Source organism: Megalobrama amblycephala, linkage group LG16, assembly GCF_018812025.1.
Source record: "Megalobrama amblycephala isolate DHTTF-2021 linkage group LG16, ASM1881202v1, whole genome shotgun sequence".
Classification (NCBI taxonomy): domain Eukaryota; kingdom Metazoa; phylum Chordata; class Actinopteri; order Cypriniformes; family Xenocyprididae; genus Megalobrama; species Megalobrama amblycephala.
Window position 1 is genome coordinate 22,006,855 of NC_063059.1, and position 24,011 is coordinate 22,030,865.

The 24,011-nt window shown below is 36.6% G+C and overlaps 1 protein-coding gene across 1 annotated transcript; it reads left to right on the top strand.

Annotated features, from left to right (window-relative positions):
* Positions 1-71: 71 nt before the first annotated feature.
* ubash3bb (ubiquitin associated and SH3 domain containing Bb) lies at positions 72-23,658 on the top strand. The gene is made up of 14 exons (XM_048161152.1): positions 72-501; positions 14,085-14,138; positions 15,222-15,408; positions 15,511-15,709; positions 18,489-18,658; positions 18,773-18,981; positions 20,297-20,441; positions 20,556-20,676; positions 20,754-20,876; positions 20,966-21,058; positions 22,304-22,448; positions 22,527-22,633; positions 22,811-22,920; positions 23,003-23,658. Exons 1-14 carry the CDS (start codon positions 374-376, stop codon positions 23,138-23,140), a joined length of 1,929 nt encoding a protein of 642 aa, XP_048017109.1. The 5' UTR covers positions 72-373; the 3' UTR covers positions 23,141-23,658.
* Positions 23,659-24,011: the final 353 nt, after the last annotated feature.

Sequence of the window (24,011 nt, forward strand, 5' to 3'; positions counted from 1 at the left end):
GACGAGTGCTAGTTTGACATGCATAACACTTGAGGAGCTGTGTCTCAAAACCTCGTGACCTGCCTACATAGATAGCATTTTTTGGGGGGCATACAGGCGCGTTGCTCAAATATGCTGCCGTGTTCTTACTAGGAACCCGCCTATGATGGTCAAAATGTTTAGTATGTAGGCAGCTGACTAGGTTTTGCGACACAGACAATATCTGTAGCTCGTTAATCTACTGTACCTACTACTACTGTATACAAACATAGGCTGCCGCTGTCAGTAGGAGGGACTGATTATGCTTGCAGTCATAGTGTGAATCGCTAAATAAGCAGATGTGGATGTGTCGTATCCGACTATCGTCGTCAGTATCATTTGATGGGACTGAAGGATGGCAGCAAAGGAGGATCTTTACTCAAAGATTATTCCACGCAGACTGAGACAGAACAATTGCGTCTCTGTCAAACATGGATCAAATCTGGACGTGCTGCTATCGATGGGATTTCCTCAGCAGAGAGCGTAAGTCCTATATCTATAATAGAGGTTATAATGGCGTTCTTCTTAAAACCATTGTATAAATAATAAAGATGATTTTGTCCTTCAAAGTTCGTCTGTAGGCTGTCTGAAGACGCTATTGAACCTAATTAAATTACTGAGGTGGATTACTTTGACTTCAAGTCAGTATAAAATCACGAAACTAACTGAATAACCTTTGGGATAGTGTACATTCACACATGAAAAAAATGGTTATCCTGCAATTAAAATGGATTGTAATTATATCGTTTACAAGAAAGGCTTTAAATTGTTTGTCATTCAGGTCACTGTTGTGTTTTTGCAGACACAATGAGCATCACACGAGAAAAGTCTGCTACCTAGCCTATTTTTGGTAATTGTGCCAAAAAACCACAGAGAGCACGAATTAAACTAGTGAATTATGCCAGTGTTAAGATGTCATGCCATTTGAGAACGTCATTGACTTGCTTAGTCAAAAACAAAACAAAACAAATATATATATATATATATATATATATATATATATATATATATATATATATATATATATATATATATACACACACACACACACATACATATATAGGCTACATATACATTTTCTTTTTTTTTAAATGTCCTATTTGAAGTCACTCATGCATTTGTATTAACTAGCATGTGTTTGTGTGTCAAGCGTAGTCATAGGAGTTATTAATATGCTTTTCGTCTGTCTCTTTTATGGATGTATTGACCCACATAACAACAGTGAACTGCCATGATTTCCTGTAAAGGACTCTTTTAAAGTTAAGAGCTTTCACACTTGTCAGCAGAGGTGTAAAGAGCACCTGAAAACCATACTTAAGTAAAAGTTCAGATACCTTTGACTCCATTACAAGTCACCAATTCCAAAACAACTTGAGTAAAAGTCTTAGGCCCGGTTTCACAGACAAGAGTTTAGCCTAAGCCAGGATTAAGCCTTAGTTTAATTAGGATATTTATGTAACTTTTAAAAACATACACTTGAAAAAAACATTACTGATGTGCATCTTGACATATTTTAAGATATGTCAGTACAAGTTGCTTTCAGTTAAAACAGCTCAAACATGCATTTTAGTCTAGGAGTAGCTTAAGCCTTATCTGTGAAACCGGGGGTTAGAGTATCTGATTTTAACAGTACTTATACTAAATATAGGCTCAAAGGTGCACTTGTCCTCAACACCAAAACAGTGAAACACAAGAAACAGTTGATTTGTGAGAAGAGCAATCATATTTATTTTCTATAATCAAAATAAAACCGAACAACTCAAAATTGCAATAAATCAAGGTCAACAGAACAGCCTCTTAAACATCTATAGACAATCAAGTCTCAGTTAAGCTCAATTGCTTTAAAAGAGCATAAGTAAATCAATACCCTTCTAAAAGCTCTCTTCAGTATAACCGATAAATAATATAATGTTAAGTAAAATTAAAAAGTTAAAGCCTACTTGCACTGGACATGCCAGTTTCAGTCTCATCGGCGGCTGCAGTTATGTCCTCATCTCATATATAAAACACTAGCGATTCACAACTACTTGCTAATGCACTCGCATTCATGTAAAGTAACCATGTTGACAAGTTAAAGGTGCCCTAGAATTAAATATTGAATTTATCTCAGCATGGTTGAATAACAAGAGTTCAGTACATGGAAAAGACATATACTGAGTTTCAAACTCCATTGTTTCCTCCTTCTTATATAAATCTCATTTGTTTAAAAGACCTCCGAAGAACAGGCGAATCTCAACATAACACCGACTGTTATGTAACAGTCGGGGTGTACGCCCCCAATATTTGCATATGCCAGCTCATGTTCAAGGCATTAGACAAGGGCAGAACGTCTGGATCTGTGCACAGCTGAATCATCAGACTAGGTAAGCAAGCAAGAACAATAGCGAAAAATGGCAGATGGAGCAATAATAACTGACATGATCCATGATATCATGATATTTTTAGTGATATTTGTGAATTGTCTTTCTAAATGTTTCGTTAGCATGTTGCTAATGTACTGTTAAATGTGGTTAAAGTTACCATCGTTTATTACTGTATTCACGAAGACAAGAGTCGTCGCTATTTTCATTATTAAACACTTGCAGTCTGTATAATTCATAAACACAACTTCATTCTTTATAAATCTCTCCAACAGTGTGTAATGTTAGCTTTAGCCACGGAGCACAGCCTCAAACTCATTCAGAATCAAATGTAAACATCCAAATAAATACAATACTTACGCGATTAGACATGCTGCATGACGAACACTTTGTAAAGATCCATTTTGAGGGTTATATTAGCTGTGTGAACTGTGTTTATGCTGTTCAAGGCAATCGCGAGCTCCGGGGGCGGGGGAGCACGAGAATTAAAGGGGCCGCAACCTATATATCGGTGCATAGTTAATGATGCCCCAAAATAGGCAGTTAAAAAAATGAATTAAAAAAAAAATCTATTTTTGAACTGAAACTTCACAGACACATTCAGGGGACATCTTAGACTTATATTACATCTTTTAAAAAGACGTTCTAGGGCACCTTTAAGGGCAAAACACAAAAGATCTAGTACTTGCAATGCCCTGTAAATGGCCATGTTGCTTCTTTTGAAGCAGAAATAAACTGCTGCAGAAAAAGTTAAATGCCATGCAAAATGTAATGAGCAATCGCATTGCTCATTACAAATGTAGTGGAGTAAAGAGTACATATACTTATTCAAAAATGTAGTCAAGTAAAGAGTAAAAGTTGCTAATACTCAGTAAAACTACAGAGTAGCCAAAATGATACTCAAGTACAGTAACTAATTACATTTACTCAAATATTTTACACCTCTGCTTGTCAGTTGCCCTGCTGTGAACCAACTGAGATAGGACCACCATCATACAGACCCAGTCAATGTAAAAAGATGGTAAAGTTGTAACATGTGAGAAGCAACATCTGTGCTCATTACAGCATGAATGATTTGTAGGTCACAAGGTTTTTATTTTCATTCTTATTTTGGCACATAAGCGAGACAACCCAAGACTATGCAGCTGTTCAAAATTAAATAAAGCACATGTAGCCGATGTGCGCTCAGTCTGGTGTGGGAAGGCTTTTTTTTCTTTCTTTGTGGTCCTGGTGTTTACTTGTTTGGTCCTGTTGCAAGTGGAACTGCTTACAACTGCTTTGCATTGTTATTTTTATTTATTTATTTATGGAAAATTAAAATTCTGTCTTCTTTTGTTCCCCATCATTCTGATCTGTATCATTCCAATCAGTAGAATCATTCTGATCAATACAATCATTCAGACTAGTGGATTATTTGAGAAGGTTTGTTTCACAAGAATAATTCGTTCACTAATTAGACATCACAACTTCTCCCATAAACTCACCAAGTTTGTGGCATTTCAAGTTTAGGCAGATGTCAAGATTTTCACTGAGTAACAACCTAAACTGATAGTTCATGAGTCATTTGGACCAATTTTATGATACTTTTAATGTGCTTTTTTTTTTTTTTTTTTTTATAATTTTTGGGCTTGACAGAATCCAGTTCTCATTAACTTTCATTATATTAAAAAAGTGTGGGAAATATAGTCTTCAAAAGCTTCCCTTTGTGTTCACAGATGAAAAAGTTATACAGGTTTGGAACAACAGCAGGGTGATTAAACGATGACAGAATTTATCAGTTCACCCAAGAATGAAAATTCTGTCATCGTTTAATCACCCTACTGTTGTTCCAAACCTGTATGACTTTCTCATCTGTGAACACAAAGGGACATTTTTTGAAGAATATATTTCCCACACTTTTTTTAATATAATGAAAGTTAATGAGAACTGGATTCTGTCAAGCCCAAAAATTAAAAAAGAGAGAAAAAAAAAGTTAAAAGTAAAAGTATCATAAAATTGGTCCAAATGAAATTGGTCCGTTTGTGTTCATACAGTGAACACAAAGGGAAATGGCTCTAAGGGGTTAATAAAGGCTTTCTGAAGCAAAGTGATGTCTTTGTAAGTAAAATATCCATATTTAAAACTTTATAAACTATAATAACTAGCTCGAATTATGGCGAAAGAGTAACTCCTGAGGTGATGTAGGAAACGTGTCTTGCGGTTCAAACAAATAAGCCTGGACAACAAACTCAAGCTCCTCATTTCTTATATCAAAATCCTCCGACATTTCTCTTTAAAAATGATCATTTTAGACTTCTAACACGTGACCGGTGTTTTGTTTTGCTCTCTCCTCTGTGCTTCCACGGTCGTCAATACATCGTGTCAGGGGTTATTCTTACGCAGTAAATCATACGGTTGTCTGCTAGAGTTTATAAAGTTTTAAATATAGATATTTTTCTTAGAAAAACCCATCGCTTTTCTTCAGAAGGCCTTTATTAACCCCCTGGATTACTTTAATGATGAATGGATGTGCTTTTTTGGGCTTCAAAATCCCCTTCACTACCATTATAAAGCTGGGAAGAGCGAGAATATTATTTAATATAACTCTGATTGTGTTTGTCTGAAAGAAAATGGTCATATACACCTAGGATGGCTTGAGGGTGAGTACATCACGGGATAATTTTCATTTTGGGTGAACTATCCCTTTAAGTCTGACTACACTAACCAGTCCTTCTCGTTATTCTCTTGCTCATACGTATGTCACCATTACTGCTTTGTAATAAGGTAGCATTTACCAGTAGTCAGTCTGCACATATAATAATAATGCTGTATCACTGTGGTTTTGTCTCAGGGTCACACTGTGTAAATGTCATCAACTTCCTTCCTGAAATATTACAGAACAGGAGATGAGATAGTGTCCATGACCTCCCGGTGTATAAATACTGAGGTCCTGATCATCTTCCGTACTGAAAGGCCACATTATGCGAGGCCCGTAAGGATGCATTTCATGTTTCTGATGTGATGTTCTGCGGATACAAGTGGGCCGTCAGTTGTCCCTTACTGTTGCCTGCCCTGGTCTGGCCACATTTGCCGACAGGCCTGCAGGTGTTGGCTGGCCATATTTTGGGATGGACAGCTGTGCGCTCTGTGTGGCAGGGGATGGCAGCTGGTACTTGCGGGCCTTGGGGCTTGTGGGATAGTGTCTGTTGCTCTTGCCGGGCGTCAGTGAGATCAATCGTATCTTTTTCTTCTTCCTCTTTGGCTCAGCTCCCTCGGTGGCTGCTGGGATAAAGGAAACAGATGTAGACCAGCACACTAGCATCAATAGGGAGCGAACCTCTCCTTCACCGCTGAAAAAACAGGCACAGGCGCAAGAGTGGGATCCACAGAGGCAGTTGTTATAAAGTCAGCCTACTCTTCCACTCCTCCACTGTTTATAAGGGGCCTGTATCAGTGTGTGTTCTCTCATTTGTGAGTCCACCATCTGTGGCGGTTGTACGATTGCCAGAATGAGAGCCGTGTGTCCAAATGCGGGTGTCCTTCCACCTTCCTGCTTAGAATGAATCTCTGGAAGACACACATAATGTGAAATACTGTTACTATTCAAAATAACTGTTTTCTATTTTAATACATTTTAAAGTGTGTTTTATGTGTGCGAGGCTAAAGCTGAATTTTCAGCATCATTACTTTAGTCTTCAGTGTCACATGATCCTTCAGAAATCATTCTGATATGCTGATTTGCTGTTCAAGAAACATTTCTTATTATTATCATCAGTGTTGAAACAGTACTTCTTAATATTTTTGTGGAAACCGTGATATGTTTTTCGAGCTTTTTTGAAGCATTTATTTGAAATGGAAATCTTTTGTAACATTATAAATGTCTTTACTGTCACGCTTGATCGATTTTAATGCATCCTTAGTATTATAAAAGATATTGTGTACGTGTATTTCTAAACATTTCAGTACTGCAGTAGTGCATATTCTAAACACATTAGTTATCTGTCTGCAAAACTAGTTGTTGAAAGTGTTATTCTGGTTTGCAGTGACTCTCTTGAGCCTCTTGGCAAAGAATCAGGCTAAACGGAAGATCTGTAAACAGGAAACTTAGGGATGCAGAGGTCTGAGCTGTGGGATTTCCCCAATGAGCCGAGTGAAAGGTGTGTTCATGCCTGTTTGGTCAGCTGGATGATTATGAAAAGACGCTTTGTGGAGATTATCAGAAGTGATTTAGTAGAAAGATGTTAGATGCATCATTAAACAAGAACAAAAAATACACTGATCTGAACTGTGTTAAGACAGTAAACCTTAACCTGTCAAGTTAATCTTGTTTACAGGCTGCTGGTTGCTAATGCGAAGTCATAATATAAATATCCACAAAATATAATCTCCTTTTAGATTATTTATATATCAGATACCACAAATACAATGCAAAGGTTTTGCTCTTGTGAGCGAGGTGTGGCAAAAAAGCAGTAGTAGGCTACTAAATGGTCAAATTATTGATTTTTGAATATGCTTTTAAAAACAAATCTTTTCCCCTCTCCATTTTACATTTATATTTTTGTTCAATGAACAAGCATATAGATGTACAAATTCAATGAGTAAAAAATGGACAAAAAAGCTTTTTGTATGAACAGTCATCAAAATTAATTCATTATCATATGTGTCACTGGAATTTGTAAAGATTCACCCCCACTGCACCACTTCAGCAAATTGTATATGAGTAATACAGGGTAAATTGGAAATAGCGTGTAAGACATAAAAAGGCATCTTAGGACATGACGGGTTGCGCGTGAGGCGTGTGTGGGCGGTTATTCAGTTTTTTATCTTGGTTTAAGAAGCATATTTGGTTATTTGATGGGAAAATGTTACTTCAAGCGTTATGACCTACTTTAAATTTTAATCAGTGGATGTTTCCGATATCATGCTTGGTATGCATGTTAATATTTCATGTTGTCAAGCGCTTTTTGCATGAAATGAGATTGCCATTAAAATGGATTTGTTTTGTCATCACCTTGATAACTTTTAAACCTCTTTGGTCTCTTTTTCTGTTTTTCGCAGTGCATATTTTGTGCATGATGAAGTATTTAGGGCCTGTTATCGCTGTGATTAAGTCTACTACACTGGGGGGAGATGACTTGATTTGGACTGCTTTTTAATGAAAAAGTCCAGGTCTGTTCTTAGAAAATGGGGAAACGGAAAAAAAATGTTTAATGCAAATACTAAAATGCAACTAACCGTATCATATCAGCCTTAACATATATATATATATATATATATATATATATATATATATATATATATAATGTGTGTATATATATATAATGTGTGTGTGTGTATATATATATATATATATATATATATATATATATATATATATATATATATATATATATATATATATATATATATATATATATATATATATATGTATGTGTGTGTGTGTATATATATGTATATGTGTGTGTGTGTGTGTGTGTGTATATATATATATATATATATATATATATATATATATATATATATATATATATATATATATATATATATATATATATATATATATATATATATATATATATAAAAACAACACATGTTGACTGCTGTTAAGTTTAAAATGTATACATTTTATACCAATTTTTTTTTATTATTATAATTGTGAGAGACCTAATGTACTTTGAAACAATATTTAAAACAAAATTTGTTTGCTGGGCTTTGTTTAAACTGTTTTAAACCATCACAGGGACGTAATAACTGAAAGGTCAGTTTTTAACTCGATTATCTAACTTGCTATAATATCTGATGAACCATATCATTGCTCCTGCTTTCTACGATGTTGTTAACTATATTTTTTTATACTGAGAGATCAGGTTCACAGCAAACAAATATGCAGACTGTCCGTGGCTTTGGTAATCTCTTTCCTGTTCGAGGTCGTTGCAGAAGAGCTTAGGGGAAGTCCTGGTACCCTGAGGTTTCGCTTCAGTGGTAATAGTTGAAATAAGGCTATGTGAGGCCTTAAAATGACCTGTTCACACAGGCTGAAACACTAATACACTCTACAATCCCATGTAACCACAGTCACAGTCTCACAGTGTCTTTTTTGTTCAATGAGAGGCTTATTTGGTCACGCATATGCTGTTAAATGTACCTCTTCTAATAATGACAGCATGTTCCAAGTTTTCTGGAAATGGCAAATTTGGGTGTAGTTTTTCTTACCCTGACATTTTTTTCATGAACATCTTAAAGGTTACACACATTCCCCTGGTTTCACAGACAAGGCTCAAGCTGAGTCCCAGACTAAAATGCATGTTTGAGCTGCTTTAACTGAAAGCAACTTGCACTGACATATCTTAAAATGTCAGTTCCATTGTTTTGTCTCAAGATGCACACCAGTAATATTTTTTTTTCCTAGTGCACATTTATAAAAGCTACTTAATTGTCCTAATTAAACTAAGACCTAATCCTGATTCCTGACTTAATCGAAGCCCTATCTGCGAAACCAGGCCTTTATCTCGTTACTCGGCAGCATGAGGCTGTTAAAAAATGAGGAACGTACATTTTAGACAAGAACAAAACACTTAATATAGCCCTTTTTAAATGAATATTGCAATGCCAAAAAGTACATTTAAATGTCTGCCACATGAAACATCCTGGTTCATTAGGTCCGTTGCCAATTTTTAATTCCCCGCCAGCATTTTTTTTTTTTAAGTTGCCTGTCACTGCCAGCATTTTTCATAATTTTCACAAAATTTTCATGGCTCCCAGAATATTTTGTTGTCTGAATATCTGAACATGCAATATATCAAAAAGAAAAAACAGAGCCTGCTTTTAACCAAACAGCAACAACAAAATGTTTTTATTCTAGCTTCATTCATTCTTTTGTTACTTACCCACTTGTTTCATAAAAAGAAGCAACATTTTGAAAAAAAAAGCTGAGAAAATCTCTTTTTTTCTTCTTTTTAAAACAGACTACAACATGCATAAGCAATGCTTTTATTGCTTGTTTCTGCTCCTTTTTTGCTGGTTTTGATCCAGAGCTGCTCTACTCTTTCAGAAGTTGTGTAATAGCGCCCCCTACCATATAAAAGTGAAAACACAAAAAGCCGGAAAAATCGAGAAGGTGTGTCTGTTTCCTTCAGAACTACAAACCACACCCGTGCAAATTACGCCTACTACAAGAAGTTACGCCTCACGTGTATCTTTTAAAGGTTTTAAGGTTTAAAAGCTTTTAAATTATGTTTTATGTATGAAATGTTTGTAAAACAAGCTTATATTGCTTTTCAATCTTAAGTTTTAAATTACAGCTAGTTGTAAAACATAAAATAAATTCTAATACAGACTTATGGTAATTATAGCAAAAACCTACCCCCCCCACACCTAAACCTTACCCTAAACCTACCCCTTCCAAAAATATAAAATTTACTGTAGAGTTTTATACTTTAAAAACTGATGAAAACAAACAGGATGACTATGGCATCTGGTGATCTATGTCATATGATCTGTATGCCTTATCACTAGGCGGTGATTAGTGAAGCTTAAAAAGTGAGGAGAAGTGAAGAGCAGTACTAGTGACAAGTTCTGACAACATCAGTAATTTCAGAGGGAGGGGCTCTGATGACATCCAGAATGGCTGTTTTATTGTAGGGGACGTAATAGGGGTGTGGTTTGTAGAAAATAGGGGTGTGGTTTTTGTTGACAGAAAATTCCATCAATGGTGGGGAAAGAGTTAATTCTTCTGATGACACTATGTAGCCCAACTGCCGTGGTCATCATGGGTCACAGAATTGTTACTGACAAAAACAAGGCTAAAAGATAATAAAAAATATATTTTGTGGCCACAATTTAAGAATTCATTCCCACACTGAACTAATTCATTCCCTCGCTTTGATTTGACTAAAACAAGGGAATAAATTATTACAATGTGGCCACGGTTTAGTAAAACAAGAGAGCGAATTATTATATTGTGCGCACAATTTACTTAAAACGAGGGAATGGATGAGTAAAACTTGTTAGTAAGTCATGGGAAAGAACTGTTCATTCTTGGCCACAATGTACATATTTTTTTCCCCCGCATGTCATGTGTGGGCAGTGTTGGGTAAGTTATTTAAAAAAAAAACGTATTAATTAATAGTTACTAATTTCATCTTCAACAGTGTAATTAGATTACTGTGCTAATTACTCTCTAAAAAGTATTGCATTATTTATAAATAATTACTTTCTAAATCCCATATCAAACTCAACCAGTTAGACATGAAACTGCTCTTTTAATTCTTTTAAATATATAATATAAAATTGCATAAATAATTCTTGAACTGACCAAATAATTTAAAGGGAGAAGGTTACATTAAAAACACTATTGTTTTATATATAATTGTTCTATATATAATGCAATTACAAGAGAAGTAACTATAATTAAATTGCAGAAAAATTAATAGTAATCACATGGAAGATGTCAAATAAAGATGTTTCAAAAAAGATCTTTGAAAACCATGAAGAAAACTATCAAGATCAAAGAAAATATGACCCAAACTGCATTTAATACTGAAATACTTTCCGTTGCATCATAAAAAGTACTTTTTAAAGCAGTATTCTCACTTCAAGAAGCAATCACAGTGTGAATGAGACACTGAGGTGCGAGAGAAGTGTGATAACCTCTCCCACGCAGCATATCAGCTCTTTCACTGGCTCACATGTTAGAAATCATAAAAATATCATCTCATCTCTTTTTACACATGTTCTCCACTGCAACAGGCCTTTAAAACATGGAGTCATAGTGTGAGCACATAGTCTATCAGATTCAATATGACACATGGTCCACCGGAAAATGACAAGTGCATCTTGGCTCTTGTACAAAAGCTCATAAACATATTCTCCTCATACTGTATACTCACTCAGGCCTGCACAACACAAGATGCTTAATGCACTTAAATTACATGCAGCGGTTCCACACAGTGAAAAATTTTTTTTCTTAACATTAAATTAAATAATTTAAAGGTGCCCTAGAATCAAAATTTGAATTTACCTCGGCAGAGTTAAATAACAAGAGTTCAGTACATGGAAAAGACATACATTGAGTTTCAAACCCCATTGCTTCCTCCTTCTTATGTAAATCTCATTTGTTTAAAAGACTTCCAGAAAACACGCGGATCTCAACATAACACCGACTGTTATGTAACAGTCGGGATCATTAATATGTATGACCCCAATATTTGCATATATGCCAGCCCATGTTCAAGGCATTAGACAAGGTAAGGCAGTATTAACGTCTGGATCTGTGCACAGACAAGGTAAGCAAGCAAGAACAACAGCGAAAAATGGCAGATGGAGCAATAATAACTGACATGATCCATGATAGCATGATATTTTTAGTGATATTTGTAAATTGTCTTTCTAAATGTTTCGTTAGCATGTTGCTAATGTGCTGTTAAATGTGGTTAAAGTTACCATCGTTTCTTACTGTACGGAGACAAGAGCCATCGCTATTTTCATTTTTAAACACTTGCAGTCTGTATAATTCATAAACACAACTTCATTCTTTGTAAATCTCTCCAACAGTGTAGCATTAGCCGTTAGCCACAGAGCACAGCCTCAAATTCATTCAGAATCAAACGTAAACAATATAACAGTATACAATACTCACATAATCTGACACATGCATGCAGCATGCATGACGAACATCTTGTAAAGATCCATTTGAGGGTTATATTAGCTGTGTGAACTTTGTAAATTCGCTGTAATATAATCGAGAGTTCGTGTGGCAGGGAGCAGGTGAATTAAAGGGGCGGCGCGCTGCCAAAATCAGTGTAGTTAATAATGCCCCAAAATAGGCAGTTAAAAAAATTAATTTAAAAAAATCTATGGGGTATTTTGAGCTGAAACTTCACAGACACATTCAGGAGACACCTTAGACTTATATTACATCTTGTGAAAAGCATTCTTGGGCACCTTTAAACTACTGAACTACCTGGAGTAGAGTAAACCTAGCTGAACTGAATCCCTTGTAGTAAATTACTAGTTGCTGTAGCTAGCAACAGTGCATATTAGCATACTAAACCATTTATATTAACCATGCATATTTTTTTAAATTTACCTGTTCTCAACATATGCACACTCTTGTGAAAAAGTGTGCTTTATTGTATTGAATGTGCACTTGTAGTGTACTTCAAATCTTAGTATATTTTTAACTGTACTTGCAAATGATATAATAATAAAAAAATAAAAGGCCACATAGTGTACTTAAAGGGATAGTTCACCCAAAAATGAAAATTATGTCATTAATGACTCACCCTCATGTCGTTCCAAACCCATAAGACCTCCGTTCATCTTCGAAACACAGTACAATGCTGAATAAAGTCATAGTTTTTGTTATTTTTGGACCAAAATGTATTTTCGATGCTTCAACAAATTCTAACTAACCCACTGATGTCACATGGACTACTTTGATGATGTTTTTATTACCTTTCTGGACATGGACAGTATACCGTACATACATTTTCAATGGAGGAACAGAAAGCTCTCTGACTAAATCTAAAATATCTTAAATTGTGTTCCGAAGATGAACGGAGGTCTTACGGGTTTGGAACGACATGAGGGTGAGTCATTAATGACATACTGTAATTTTCATTTTTGGGTGAACTAACCCTTTAAAGCTGCAGTCTGTAACTTTTTTTATTTAAAAATTATTCAAAATGAGTTTTTGAGCAAGTACATAACCAGCCAGTGTTCAAAACTTCCTCCTTACCCTAGCCCAATTCACAACGGTAAGCTTGTAATAATGTTTTCTAATTCAAATGGTACTGGTGGGTTTCTGCGGGAAATTCAAGCATGTAGCCATTCGTCTTTGCGTCATTACGTCACGTCTGTTTACATAAAGAAGGAGTCCCAGCTAGTAGGCTATGGCACATGGAGGATGCTGCAGGCAGCGGATCATTTAAAGCCTTTTCTCACAGAAATAGCCACCAGGTGACACCCACATTTCATTGAATTTTTCTTGACTCATTCTCTTGTCACAAATGAATACATTTCTGTCACAATAGAGTGGTGCAGGGATGACGTCAGAACCCGCAAGACTAATTCGCCACTGGTTCCCTCAAAATTTTCCTATGGGGTTTTATAATAGGGTTTTCCAGTTTATGAGTAAAATAAAGCCTGTGGTAAACATAACTTGATAATACTTTGAAGTTTTAGTCTACACTGCACACACTCATTCTCACACCCTAAACTGTTTTATTTAGTCACATATGTTACCACACCTTGACATTTGTCAGGTTTCTTACACACCTCATCCAAAGCCTCCGTTGAATAAAATCGCGAGAGCGGCGTCTTTATTGTTGGTTTTTGTTCTTTTGCTGTTGTAGGCCGTAAGGACCTTTGAACTGCCTGTAACTACTTTAGCTGTTCATTTCCCTAAAAATAATTGCACACCTTAGAATGTTCATCAACCAATCAGATTAAAGCGTTCAACAGTAAATTTTGTACAATCAAAAAAAAGGTCTTGTATGTGTGGCTGACATGGCCTCAGCACACTGGCATGAAAGGTATGGAATGATTGTCAGGGCCCACTACATTCTAAATATATGGACTATATATTGCCCATAGCAATTTACAGTCCAGATTTTCCACATGTTCGAACTAAATTCCTATATCATTCTTTTTTGGATGATTTTGGATACAGGATGAATGATTGTCACTTGTAGCTGCTGGTAATTCTAAAATATTCTCTCTTTACAGACTGAAAGCTCTGGCATCAACTGGAGGCAGAAGTGTTCAGCTGGCATGTGACTGGTGAGCTTTCCTAACTGCACTCCAGACTATTACCATGCTTGAATTGGCACTTCTTAAAGGATTAGTTCACTTTCAAATAAACTTTCCTGATAATTTACTCACCCCCATGTCATCCAAGATGTTCATGTCTTTCTTTTTTCAGTCGAAAAGAAGGTTTTTGATGAAAACATTCCAGGATTATTCTCCTTATAGTGGACTTCAATGGCCTCCAAACGGTTGAAGGTCAAAACTACAGTTTCAATGCAGCATCAAAGGGCTTTAAACGATACCAGACGAGGAATAAAGGTCTTATCTAGCGAAATGATCGGTCATTTTCGAAAAAAATTTAAATGTATATGCGTAAGTACTAGAATAGGGAAGGGGTAGGACATACTTGGAAGGTGATCATTTGTTTATATAAAGCATATACATTTACATTTTTTTCGAAAATGACAGATCGTTTCGCTAGATAAGACCGTTATTCCTCGTCTGGTATCGTTTAAAGCCCTTTGAAGCTGCAGTGAAACTGTAATTTTGACCTTCAAGCATTTGGAGGCCATTGAAGTCCACTATAAGGAGAAAAATTCTGGAATGTTTTCATCAAAAACCTTAATTTCTTTTCGACTGAAGAAAGAAAGACATGAACATCTTGGATGACATGGGGGTGAGTAAATTATCAGGAAAATTTTATTTGAAAGTGAACTAATCCTTTAAGACCTAGGTCAGAGATGGTCTTATTATTGGGAGATACGAGGGTCTGTGGCTCTACCATTGGAAACAGCATAACGACTATCTTGGATCCTTGATAACCATTCACACTGCAGCCTTGACGTCACTGAATTTCCTTCAGAGTTGTGCGGCAGTCAATCACTGTTATAAGACCATCTCTGGCTAAACTCTGCAGGACAGTGGGTCCCCAGGAGCAGGGTTGAAGACCTCTGTCTTAAGGAATTGTACTGCCCTCTAGTGGTTCATTTGCATCAATCCAGCTGTTCTTAACATAACACAAGTAGAATAATTTGTTGACAGTTACAATTACACAGACTTTATATGCTGGATTAGCTATGCTTTAGCGTTTATGATCATGTGCATGTGTCTCCTTAGGCTTTTCTCACATTTGGATGACCCTTTCCTGGATGACCCTTTACCCAGAGAGTACGTGCTCTACCTGCGCCCCAGTGGGCCTTTACAAAACCAGCTTTCCCATTTCTGGCAGCAGTCTCGCTTGACTTGTGGAAAGAACAAAGCTCACAACATATTTCCACACATCACACTCTGCCAGTTCTTTATGGTGAGTCACAGATTCTATTTTAATCTTGACATATTATAATTATGTTGTGGAATTTCTTTTTTTTTTTTTTTTTTTACATTTTTTCATTTTATGTATTTACAGTGTCCAGACAATAAACTAGTGGCTCTGTGTGAAGCGCTGCAGTCTACAGTGAATCAGTGGAGAGGACGGTTCCCCAGCCCTTTGCCCCTGGAGCTCTACACCTCCACCAACTTCATAGGCCTCTTTGTGGAGGAGCAGGTGGCTGAGACACTGAAGAAGTTTGCGGCTGACTTCGCTGTGGAGGCTGCCACTAAAGCTGGTGGGGAGGCGTGATCAGAGCATTTGTCACAGATGGTGCCTTCATAGTGATCACGTTTTTTCTAATCAGCTCATTACTCATCCTCATGTCGTTCCAAACCCGTATTAGTTTATTTCTTCCTTGGAACATAAATGTAGAAATTTAGCAGAATGTCCAAACTGCCTTTTTCAAAAAAGCAGGGCATTTTTTGAAAAAAAAAAAAAAAAAAAGAGAGAAAGAAAGAGAGAAAGAAAGAAAGAAAGAGAAAGAAAGAAAAAGATTTTTTGGGCTTTTTATACCTTTATTGAATAGGACAGTTATAGATCAGACAGGTATGCATGGGGCAGAGCGAGGGGAACAGGATTGGCGAAGGACCTTGAGCTGGGAATCGAACTCAGGTCGTCAGAGGCATAGTTGTGCTGTATGTCAGAGTGCTGACAACGAGGCTATCGGCTCCGATGAGCATGGCATTTTTAAAGATTTAAAGGGATAGTTCACCCAAAAATGAAAATTTTATGTTTATCTGAATACCCCCAGGGCATCCAAGATGTAGATGACTTTGTTTCTTCAGTAGAACACAAATGATGATTTTTAACTCCAGGGAATGGGAACTCGAACAATAAGAGTCGAAAAAACGTGCATAGACAAATCCAAATTATACCCTGCGGCTTGTGACGACACATTGATGTCCTAAGACACGAAACTATCGGTTTGTGTGAGAAACCGAACAGTATTTATATCATTTTTTACCTCTAATACACCACAATGTCCAACTGCGTTCAGCACTCGCTTAGTGAGGTCTGATCACGCTCTGACAACGGAAGTGATGTCTAGCACTCATTGAAGTATATGCGCGAGACATCACTGTCGTTGTCAGAGCGCGATCAGACCTCACTAAGCGAGTGCTGAACGCAGTTGGACATAATGGTGTATTAGAGGTAAAAATTATCTTAATACTGTTTGTTTTCTCGCACAAACTGATCGTTTCGTGTCTTAGGACATCAATGTGTCGTCACAAGCCACAGGGTTTAATTTGGATTTGTCTATGCATGTTTTTTCGACTCTTATTGTTCGAGTTCCCATTCACTCCCATTATTTGACTGACAGATGGCAATGGTTGGAGTTAAAAATCATCATTTGTGTTCTACTGAAGAAACAAAGTCACCTACATCTTGGATGCGCTGGGGGTAAGCAGATAAACATCAAATTTTCATTTTTGGGTGAACTATCCCTTTAATTATCACCGAATAATGACATGAATTTTTGTTTCAGTGTTAATACTGTTAACTAAAATGGTAACACTTTACAATAAGGTTCCATTTCTTAACATTAGTTAACCATAGCCTATTATTTAAAGGGTTCACGCAAAAATGAAAATAATGTCATTTATTACTCACCCTCATGTCGTTCCACATCCGTAAGACCTTCGTTCATCTTCAGAACACAAAGATATTTAAGATAAGATATATAAGATATTTTTGGATTAAATCCAATGGCTCAGTGAGGCCTGCATCAATGGTACTTCCTCTCTCAAGATCCATAAAGGTACTAAAAACATATTTAAATCAGTTCATGTGATTACAGTGGTTCTACCTTAATATTATAAAGCAATGAGAATATTTTTTGTGCGCCAAAAACAATAAAATAATGACTTTGTAACAATATCTAGTGATGACCAATTTCAAAACACTGCTTCTTGAAGCTTCGGAGCTTTATGAATCAAATCAGTGGATCGGAACGCCAAAGTCACGTGATTTCAGCAGTTTGATTCGCGATCCGAATCACTGATTCGACTCAAAAGATTCATAATGCTCTGAAGCAGTGTTTTGAAATCGGCCATCACTGGATATTGTTAAAAAGTCATTTTTGGGTTTTTTTGGCGCACAAAAATATTCTCGTCGCTTTATAATATTAATATTGAACCACTGTACTCACATGAACTGATTTAAATATGTTTTTAGTACCTTTATGGATCTTGAGAGAGGAAGAACCATTGCTGTCTATGGAGGCCTCACTGAACCATCGGATTTAATCAAAAATATCTTAATTTGTGTTCTGAAGATGAACAAAGGTCTTACGGGTGTAGAACGACATGAGGGTGAGTAATAAATGACATTATTTTCATTTTTGGGTGAGCTAACCCTTTAACATCAACTAACAATGAAAAATACAGTAAAAGTATGCATTAATCTTAGCTGATGTTCATTTCAACATTTACTAATACATTATTAAAATCAAAAGTTGTATCTTAATATTATTTAATGTACCTGAGCTAACATGAACAAAGAACAGGTTGTATTTTTATTAACTAACATTAACAAAGATTAATAAAAACTGCAACAAATGTTTTGCTCATTGTTAGTTGATGTTTGTTAATGCATTTATTAATGTTAACTAATTGGACATTATTGTAAAGTGTTAGCACTAAAACTAATAAAAGTCTTCTTTTTTTTTTGTTAGTTGAAATAAAGTTGTATGGGCTACTTTTTTATGCTTTTATGGTGCTTATTTTTCCTTTTTGGAGCTTGACAACCCATGGACACTATGCTTTCAATATATAGAAAAGAGCAGCAACAAAAAAATCACCTTTTTTGCTTTTCTGGAAAAAAGAAAAAAAAGAAAGACATGAGAGTGAGTAAATGATGACAGAGTTTTCATTTTTGATGAATTATCCCTTTAAATCTATAATTGTCCAAGATAAAAAGCTAAACAGTTAAACATTCTGAATGATTTATGTTTTAAACAAACCATTTAAATTCATAAAAATGCTCATGACACTATTTATTTATTTATTTCATAGATGTTCATGTGGAACCACATAAAAAGCAGCTTCATTTGACTCTAGCCTATCACTTTCCAACCAATCATTATTCTTCCTTGGAAAAGTTGGCAAGAGGGATTGAGGTGAAGCTGGGTTGTGACTGGCTAGCTGCCCTGTTTTCACGGGACATGCGATTTGCGAATCATGAGGTGAGGCCTGATTGAGCCGTATGTCCTACTATTAATCTCATTCATGCGGTTTTAATGTTTTGCTAGTTCATGCAAATGCACTTTTATGCACACTAACCTCTGTTTCACTGTCAGACTTTGCGAGTGCTGTACCCCTACACTCCTCAGAATGATGATGAGCTGGAGCTAGTGCCAGGAGACTTTATCTTCTCATCTACAGTGGAGCAAATGAGTACCAGTGAGGGCTGGGTGTATGGCACATCTCTGGGAACAGGCATCTCTGGACTGCTGCCTGAGAATTATGTGAGCCCTGCTGATGAGTCTGACACGTGGGTTTTCCATGGGTAAGTTCTCCAAATGCTGTGATCAGTTCTCAGCAAGACTCATTCACATCGCTTGGGGTTTAAGGGAAAGTTCACCTAAAACATAATCGTCTGCATCCGAAATCGTATACTTCCTGAGTAGGTACTTCTTTTGAATAAGAAATTACTTCGCATCCATTAAAAAAAAAAAAAAAAAAATTCTATATAGAGTGAATGTGTGTTGTACCAGACGTACTACATTCGGGATGTTGTCATTGAGACCTACCAGTGCCAGTTCACTGCCATTCACAAATCCACTCCCGTGGCCTCAAGGGATAGTAAAGTGTCCATTGGATGCCCACTTCAGAATCTTGATGGAATTAGTAGGTCATCTGGGTGCTTTTCGCCTACTGTTTTATAAATACTGTGAATTCGGACATACTGCTCTATTCACATACTGTTTTTCACCTATTATATAATAGGGAAGTATGCAATTTCGGATGCAGCCATCCTTATGTCGTTCCTACACTTTATGACTTTCTTTCTTCTGTGGAACACAAAAAAAAAGATACTTTGAGAAATGTCTCAGCATTTTTTTATCCATATAATGGAAGTCATTGGGGTCCAATGTCGTTTGGATACAAATGTAAATTTTTTGTGTGTGCTCCACAGAGGAAAGAAAATAAAGGTTTGGAATTACGAGAGTGAGTAAATGATTTTCATTCATGAGTGAACTATCCCTTTAAGCATTTGAACAAAACCCGAAATTAATAGCAAACACATAGAAACATGTTGAAAACTATTTAGTAAACTTAGGGGCCGTTTACACAACACTGTTTTCAACTAAAAACGGAAAACGTTTTATGTGTTTTGGCCATTCATTTACACAACTGGCATATTTTAATAACTTGAAAACATTGAAAGTTATCGTCTCTGTGAAAACGGTGACTTAATGCGCATGCATATTATGTGTTCAGTCAATCAGCACGTAGTGTTTCTTTAGATAGTGACATCGCCAACTATTGGCCTGGCAGCATAATACAGCATTTTTTTGTTGTTTTCGCAGATCGGGATTTTTGACGACATTGTAAAAACATTGAAAAAACATTGACATTGAAAAAAACGTTTCCATTTTTAGCATATTGTTGTCATGTAGAAAACCTAGTTCTGACACATAACATCCTAGCATTGTGGCTGGTTAACTGTAACACCACTCAACATTGTCAAAAAATGTAAAAATGTTCTTTCTTTTATCGTTGTAATCTCATTTTCACAGTCAAAATGAGTGTTAAAGGTGTCATGTTAGCAACGACAATGTTTTGCAGTGCGTTTAACTCTTCTCATTCTCCTTAAACAGGTCACACTCCTTCTTTTGTACTTCTCCTTCAGAAAAGAGTTGCAAAGAGAGCAAAGCATTGGATGCGCTGCTCAACATTCGATGCTTTGAAAACTCAAAGCTGGGAGAGTCTGCCATCTTGAGTGTTATTTGCCAACCTATGCAGGTGCCTAATTATTTATGACAAAGAAACACTTTTGAGTTAAAAATAAACTTTGGGTTTGTGCAGTTACTAATGAATTGAGTCATTTATTAACACATTTTGTGCTGTTGATGGTAGGTGCTTCGCTCCAACATCCAGTCTCGGCCCCCTAAAAGGACCCTGTTTGTCTGTCGGCATGGAGAGAGAATGGATGTTGTGTTTGGGAAACACTGGCTCTCACAGTGTTCTGACTCCAAAGGTAATCTGAACAGATGGGTCGTGGCGCCTCGCTCACATGTTGCTGTTAGTTTGCCAGCTCAGTTTGTCTCCCTGTAGGCAGGTACGTGAGGAGTAACCTGAATATGCCTGCTGCACTGCCTGCTTGGGGTGGAGCACACAGGGACTATGAAATGGATGCTCCTATCACAGTGGTTGGATCTATACAGGCTAAGATAGTGGGTATGTCTGCACAGTCTTTTAATGTTCACATGTATTCCCCAATTGAATTGTCCATCAGGCTCTTTTTATGTCATCTGTCTGATTTCCAGGTGAGGCTCTGCTTGAAAGTAATACCAGTATTGATTTTGTGTACTGCTCACCCAGTCTCCGATGTGTCCAGACAGCTCATGAAATCCTCAGAGGTACGTAACATAGTCGGGAATCTTTAGGCAGCAGAGGTGTAATGGATAAGAATGCTGAAATAAAGCAGGGATTCTCAAACTTTTTGGGGCCAGGGACCCCTTAAAGGGTAGAAAACTTTCCAGGGACCCCCTCATAATTACAACACTGATTAAATCCAGTTAATATGTGTGGGAATAATGAACACAATATGCTTGCTTTATTGCTGCAAATGGTCCCCTGTAAAACCACTTTTTAATAATACAGCACGATTTTATAATTGACCTTATTTTCTAGAAGCTGAGTATGTTGCACCATTGTTGAGAGAAAAATTAGCCATTTTATTAGGCCATGATATTCAAAAATAGTGTAAAATACTGGTACAAACTACATTTTTTCAAACATTATAAACATGTTCCACTACACTCAATCCACTACATATTCTTTGAATTTAACAGTAGCTTATTCAGAACAAATTCTGATTGGTCAATAGCTGTGTTTTATTCACGATAAAACACAGCTATGACCGCTTCACCCAACGGTTCTGTGTATCACTACACAACACCCTTAGCAACCACTCTTAGCAACGTAAACTGTATGTTCTCAATTTATATTGTTCATTGAAGCTTACTGTGTTATGTAGAAGAGTATTGTGAGAAAGTATTACCTGCATTCAGATTTAGCATTTTCCTTCAGGTCAGTGCTATGTTCATAATAAAAAAATCTGTTTAAAAGTCTGATGTATTATCTTGTCCTTTTAACAGTTAAGGGGTTTTCCCATGACTGACAGCGCTAGTCAAAGCATTTGTCAGTTGCGTCTTGTTCCATGTTCACAACAATTTAGTCTTTTCAATGTAAAAGTTTTCGCTAATGAGTAACACACTCATGAAGACAGTCTTTGCCGCCATCTAATGGTGTAATAATGTAACTTCTGTTGCTGTTCACGGTCAGGGACTATTTTTTCCGGCGGAAGGAAGGCTTTTAGTGATTTTACTTCATGAAAGTTGCATTGATACATATTTTTTGGCTTTAATATTTTAATATATCCGTTTTGCGTCATGCCTAACAACACCCTTCAGCCGTGACTTATTTATTATACAGCACAGCCTCTCGTACCTTATTGCTTGCATATAAAGTTCTGTGCTGCTTCATAATAAAGAATGACACTCTGTTGTGTTAAAATCTTTATTGACATTCACTTTATTAGTCTACTTTTAATTAAAAATGCTATATTTAAATGTTCTGTGACATGTCATGTACTGTTTTAGGAATGCAGCAAGATGGCAGAATAAGCATTCGAGTGGAGCCTGGGCTTTTTGAGTGGACTAAATGGGTGTCAGGAACATCTTTGCCTGCTTGGATAACCCCCACAGAACTTGCTGCAGCCAACCTTAATGTAGACACAACGTACAGGTAAAAACTGGAGTGATCATATACTGTGAACTATTTACATTTCAAATTCAGTCTTAATCAACAGCTGCCTTTCCACAGACCCCACATCCCCATTAGCAAGCTAACAGTCTCGGAGGCGTATGATACGTATATTAATCGCAGCCACCAGGTGACCAAAGACATTTTGGCATACTGCAAAAATAAGGGTGAGTGATGCTGCTTTACTTGACTATGTATGATTCTCCCTCAATCTTTACCATAGACTATAAAAAATACTGCATCCAGCCACCAGGAGGCGATCGAAATGCGTTGTCTTCACTTGTAAGGACATGTGCGGCACACTTGATCTTTATTAATAACCCCCTTGTCTTTTTTTACATCAGGAAAAAATATTCTGTTTGTGGGACATGCTTCCTCTTTGGAGGCCTGCACTCGCCAGATCCAGGGTCTTTCTCCCCAGAATCCTAAAGATTTTGTGCAAGTAGTCCGAAAGGTTAGTTTCATCCTTTTACTTGAAACATTTGAATTTTACACTTTAAAAGTGATGCTTTATGGGAGCCGATCCTTCCGTTCAGATTCCATACCTGGGTCTCTGTGCCTGTGAGGAGCAGGGCGACTCAGGAGTCTGGCAGCTAGTGGATCCACCAATTCTTCCTTTAACTCATGGGCCCAACCATAGCTTCAGCTGGAGAGAGACCCTACAGCAAGAATGACCTTATCTGCAGGGTCGTTCCACAAGAGACTGAAATGTTACCTGCACAGGAAGCACACAACTGAGAATATTTTAAACAGATCTAATCACATGTTTAAGTTATGCAAATAAGATTTTGATACAGGATGTTGCAGAGGTTTTGTTTGCCGGTGGACAGAGGAGACTGCACTGAAAAATTAACATTTGTGGTAGTGTTTACTGAGCCTTCAAAGAGGCTTTCTCAGGGCATTGGCTATCACTTTAACATGTCAAAATGCACAGTGGCATAATGCAGCACTTATTATAAAGATTAAAGATCATGTCCTGCCATGCAAATATGTATAATTCTGCAATGAGATGTTAAAGAGCTTAAAGGCAGTCATGTCTCAATTATTTCTCTTGCAAATGTAACTTGAATGCAGAAAAAGTGTATTTGTTTTAGCGTAGCTGAATGGATATTAGGTGCATTTGTAATATCTTTACATTAAAGCTGAAGTGTGTAATTTTTTAAATAAATAATATTGTAATTAATCTTAAAAAGGTTTCCTGTCCCATCCCAGAATAATTTGAACAGACAAATATAAGTATGTCATTTGCAGGTCGATTTTCCCAAAAAGTATGAAAGCTCTGTGTTGCTTTCGCTGCTCTATTTGTTTGATGAGCTGGACACTGCAGCATATGGGCGGGGCTGTCAGTTTTTTCGACCAATAACAGACAAGGGGGAGTGTTCTGGAAACTTGTTTGAAAATAATTATTGTTGCGAATATCTTTAGTGAGGCTAGGCTAGTGGTGCTTACACACTTCAGTTTTAAAACCACGTTTCAAACACTCGAATCGGAATCACGGTAAGTTTCCAGTGATAATAAGCTATTTATCTGCCAGCACTGGCAATA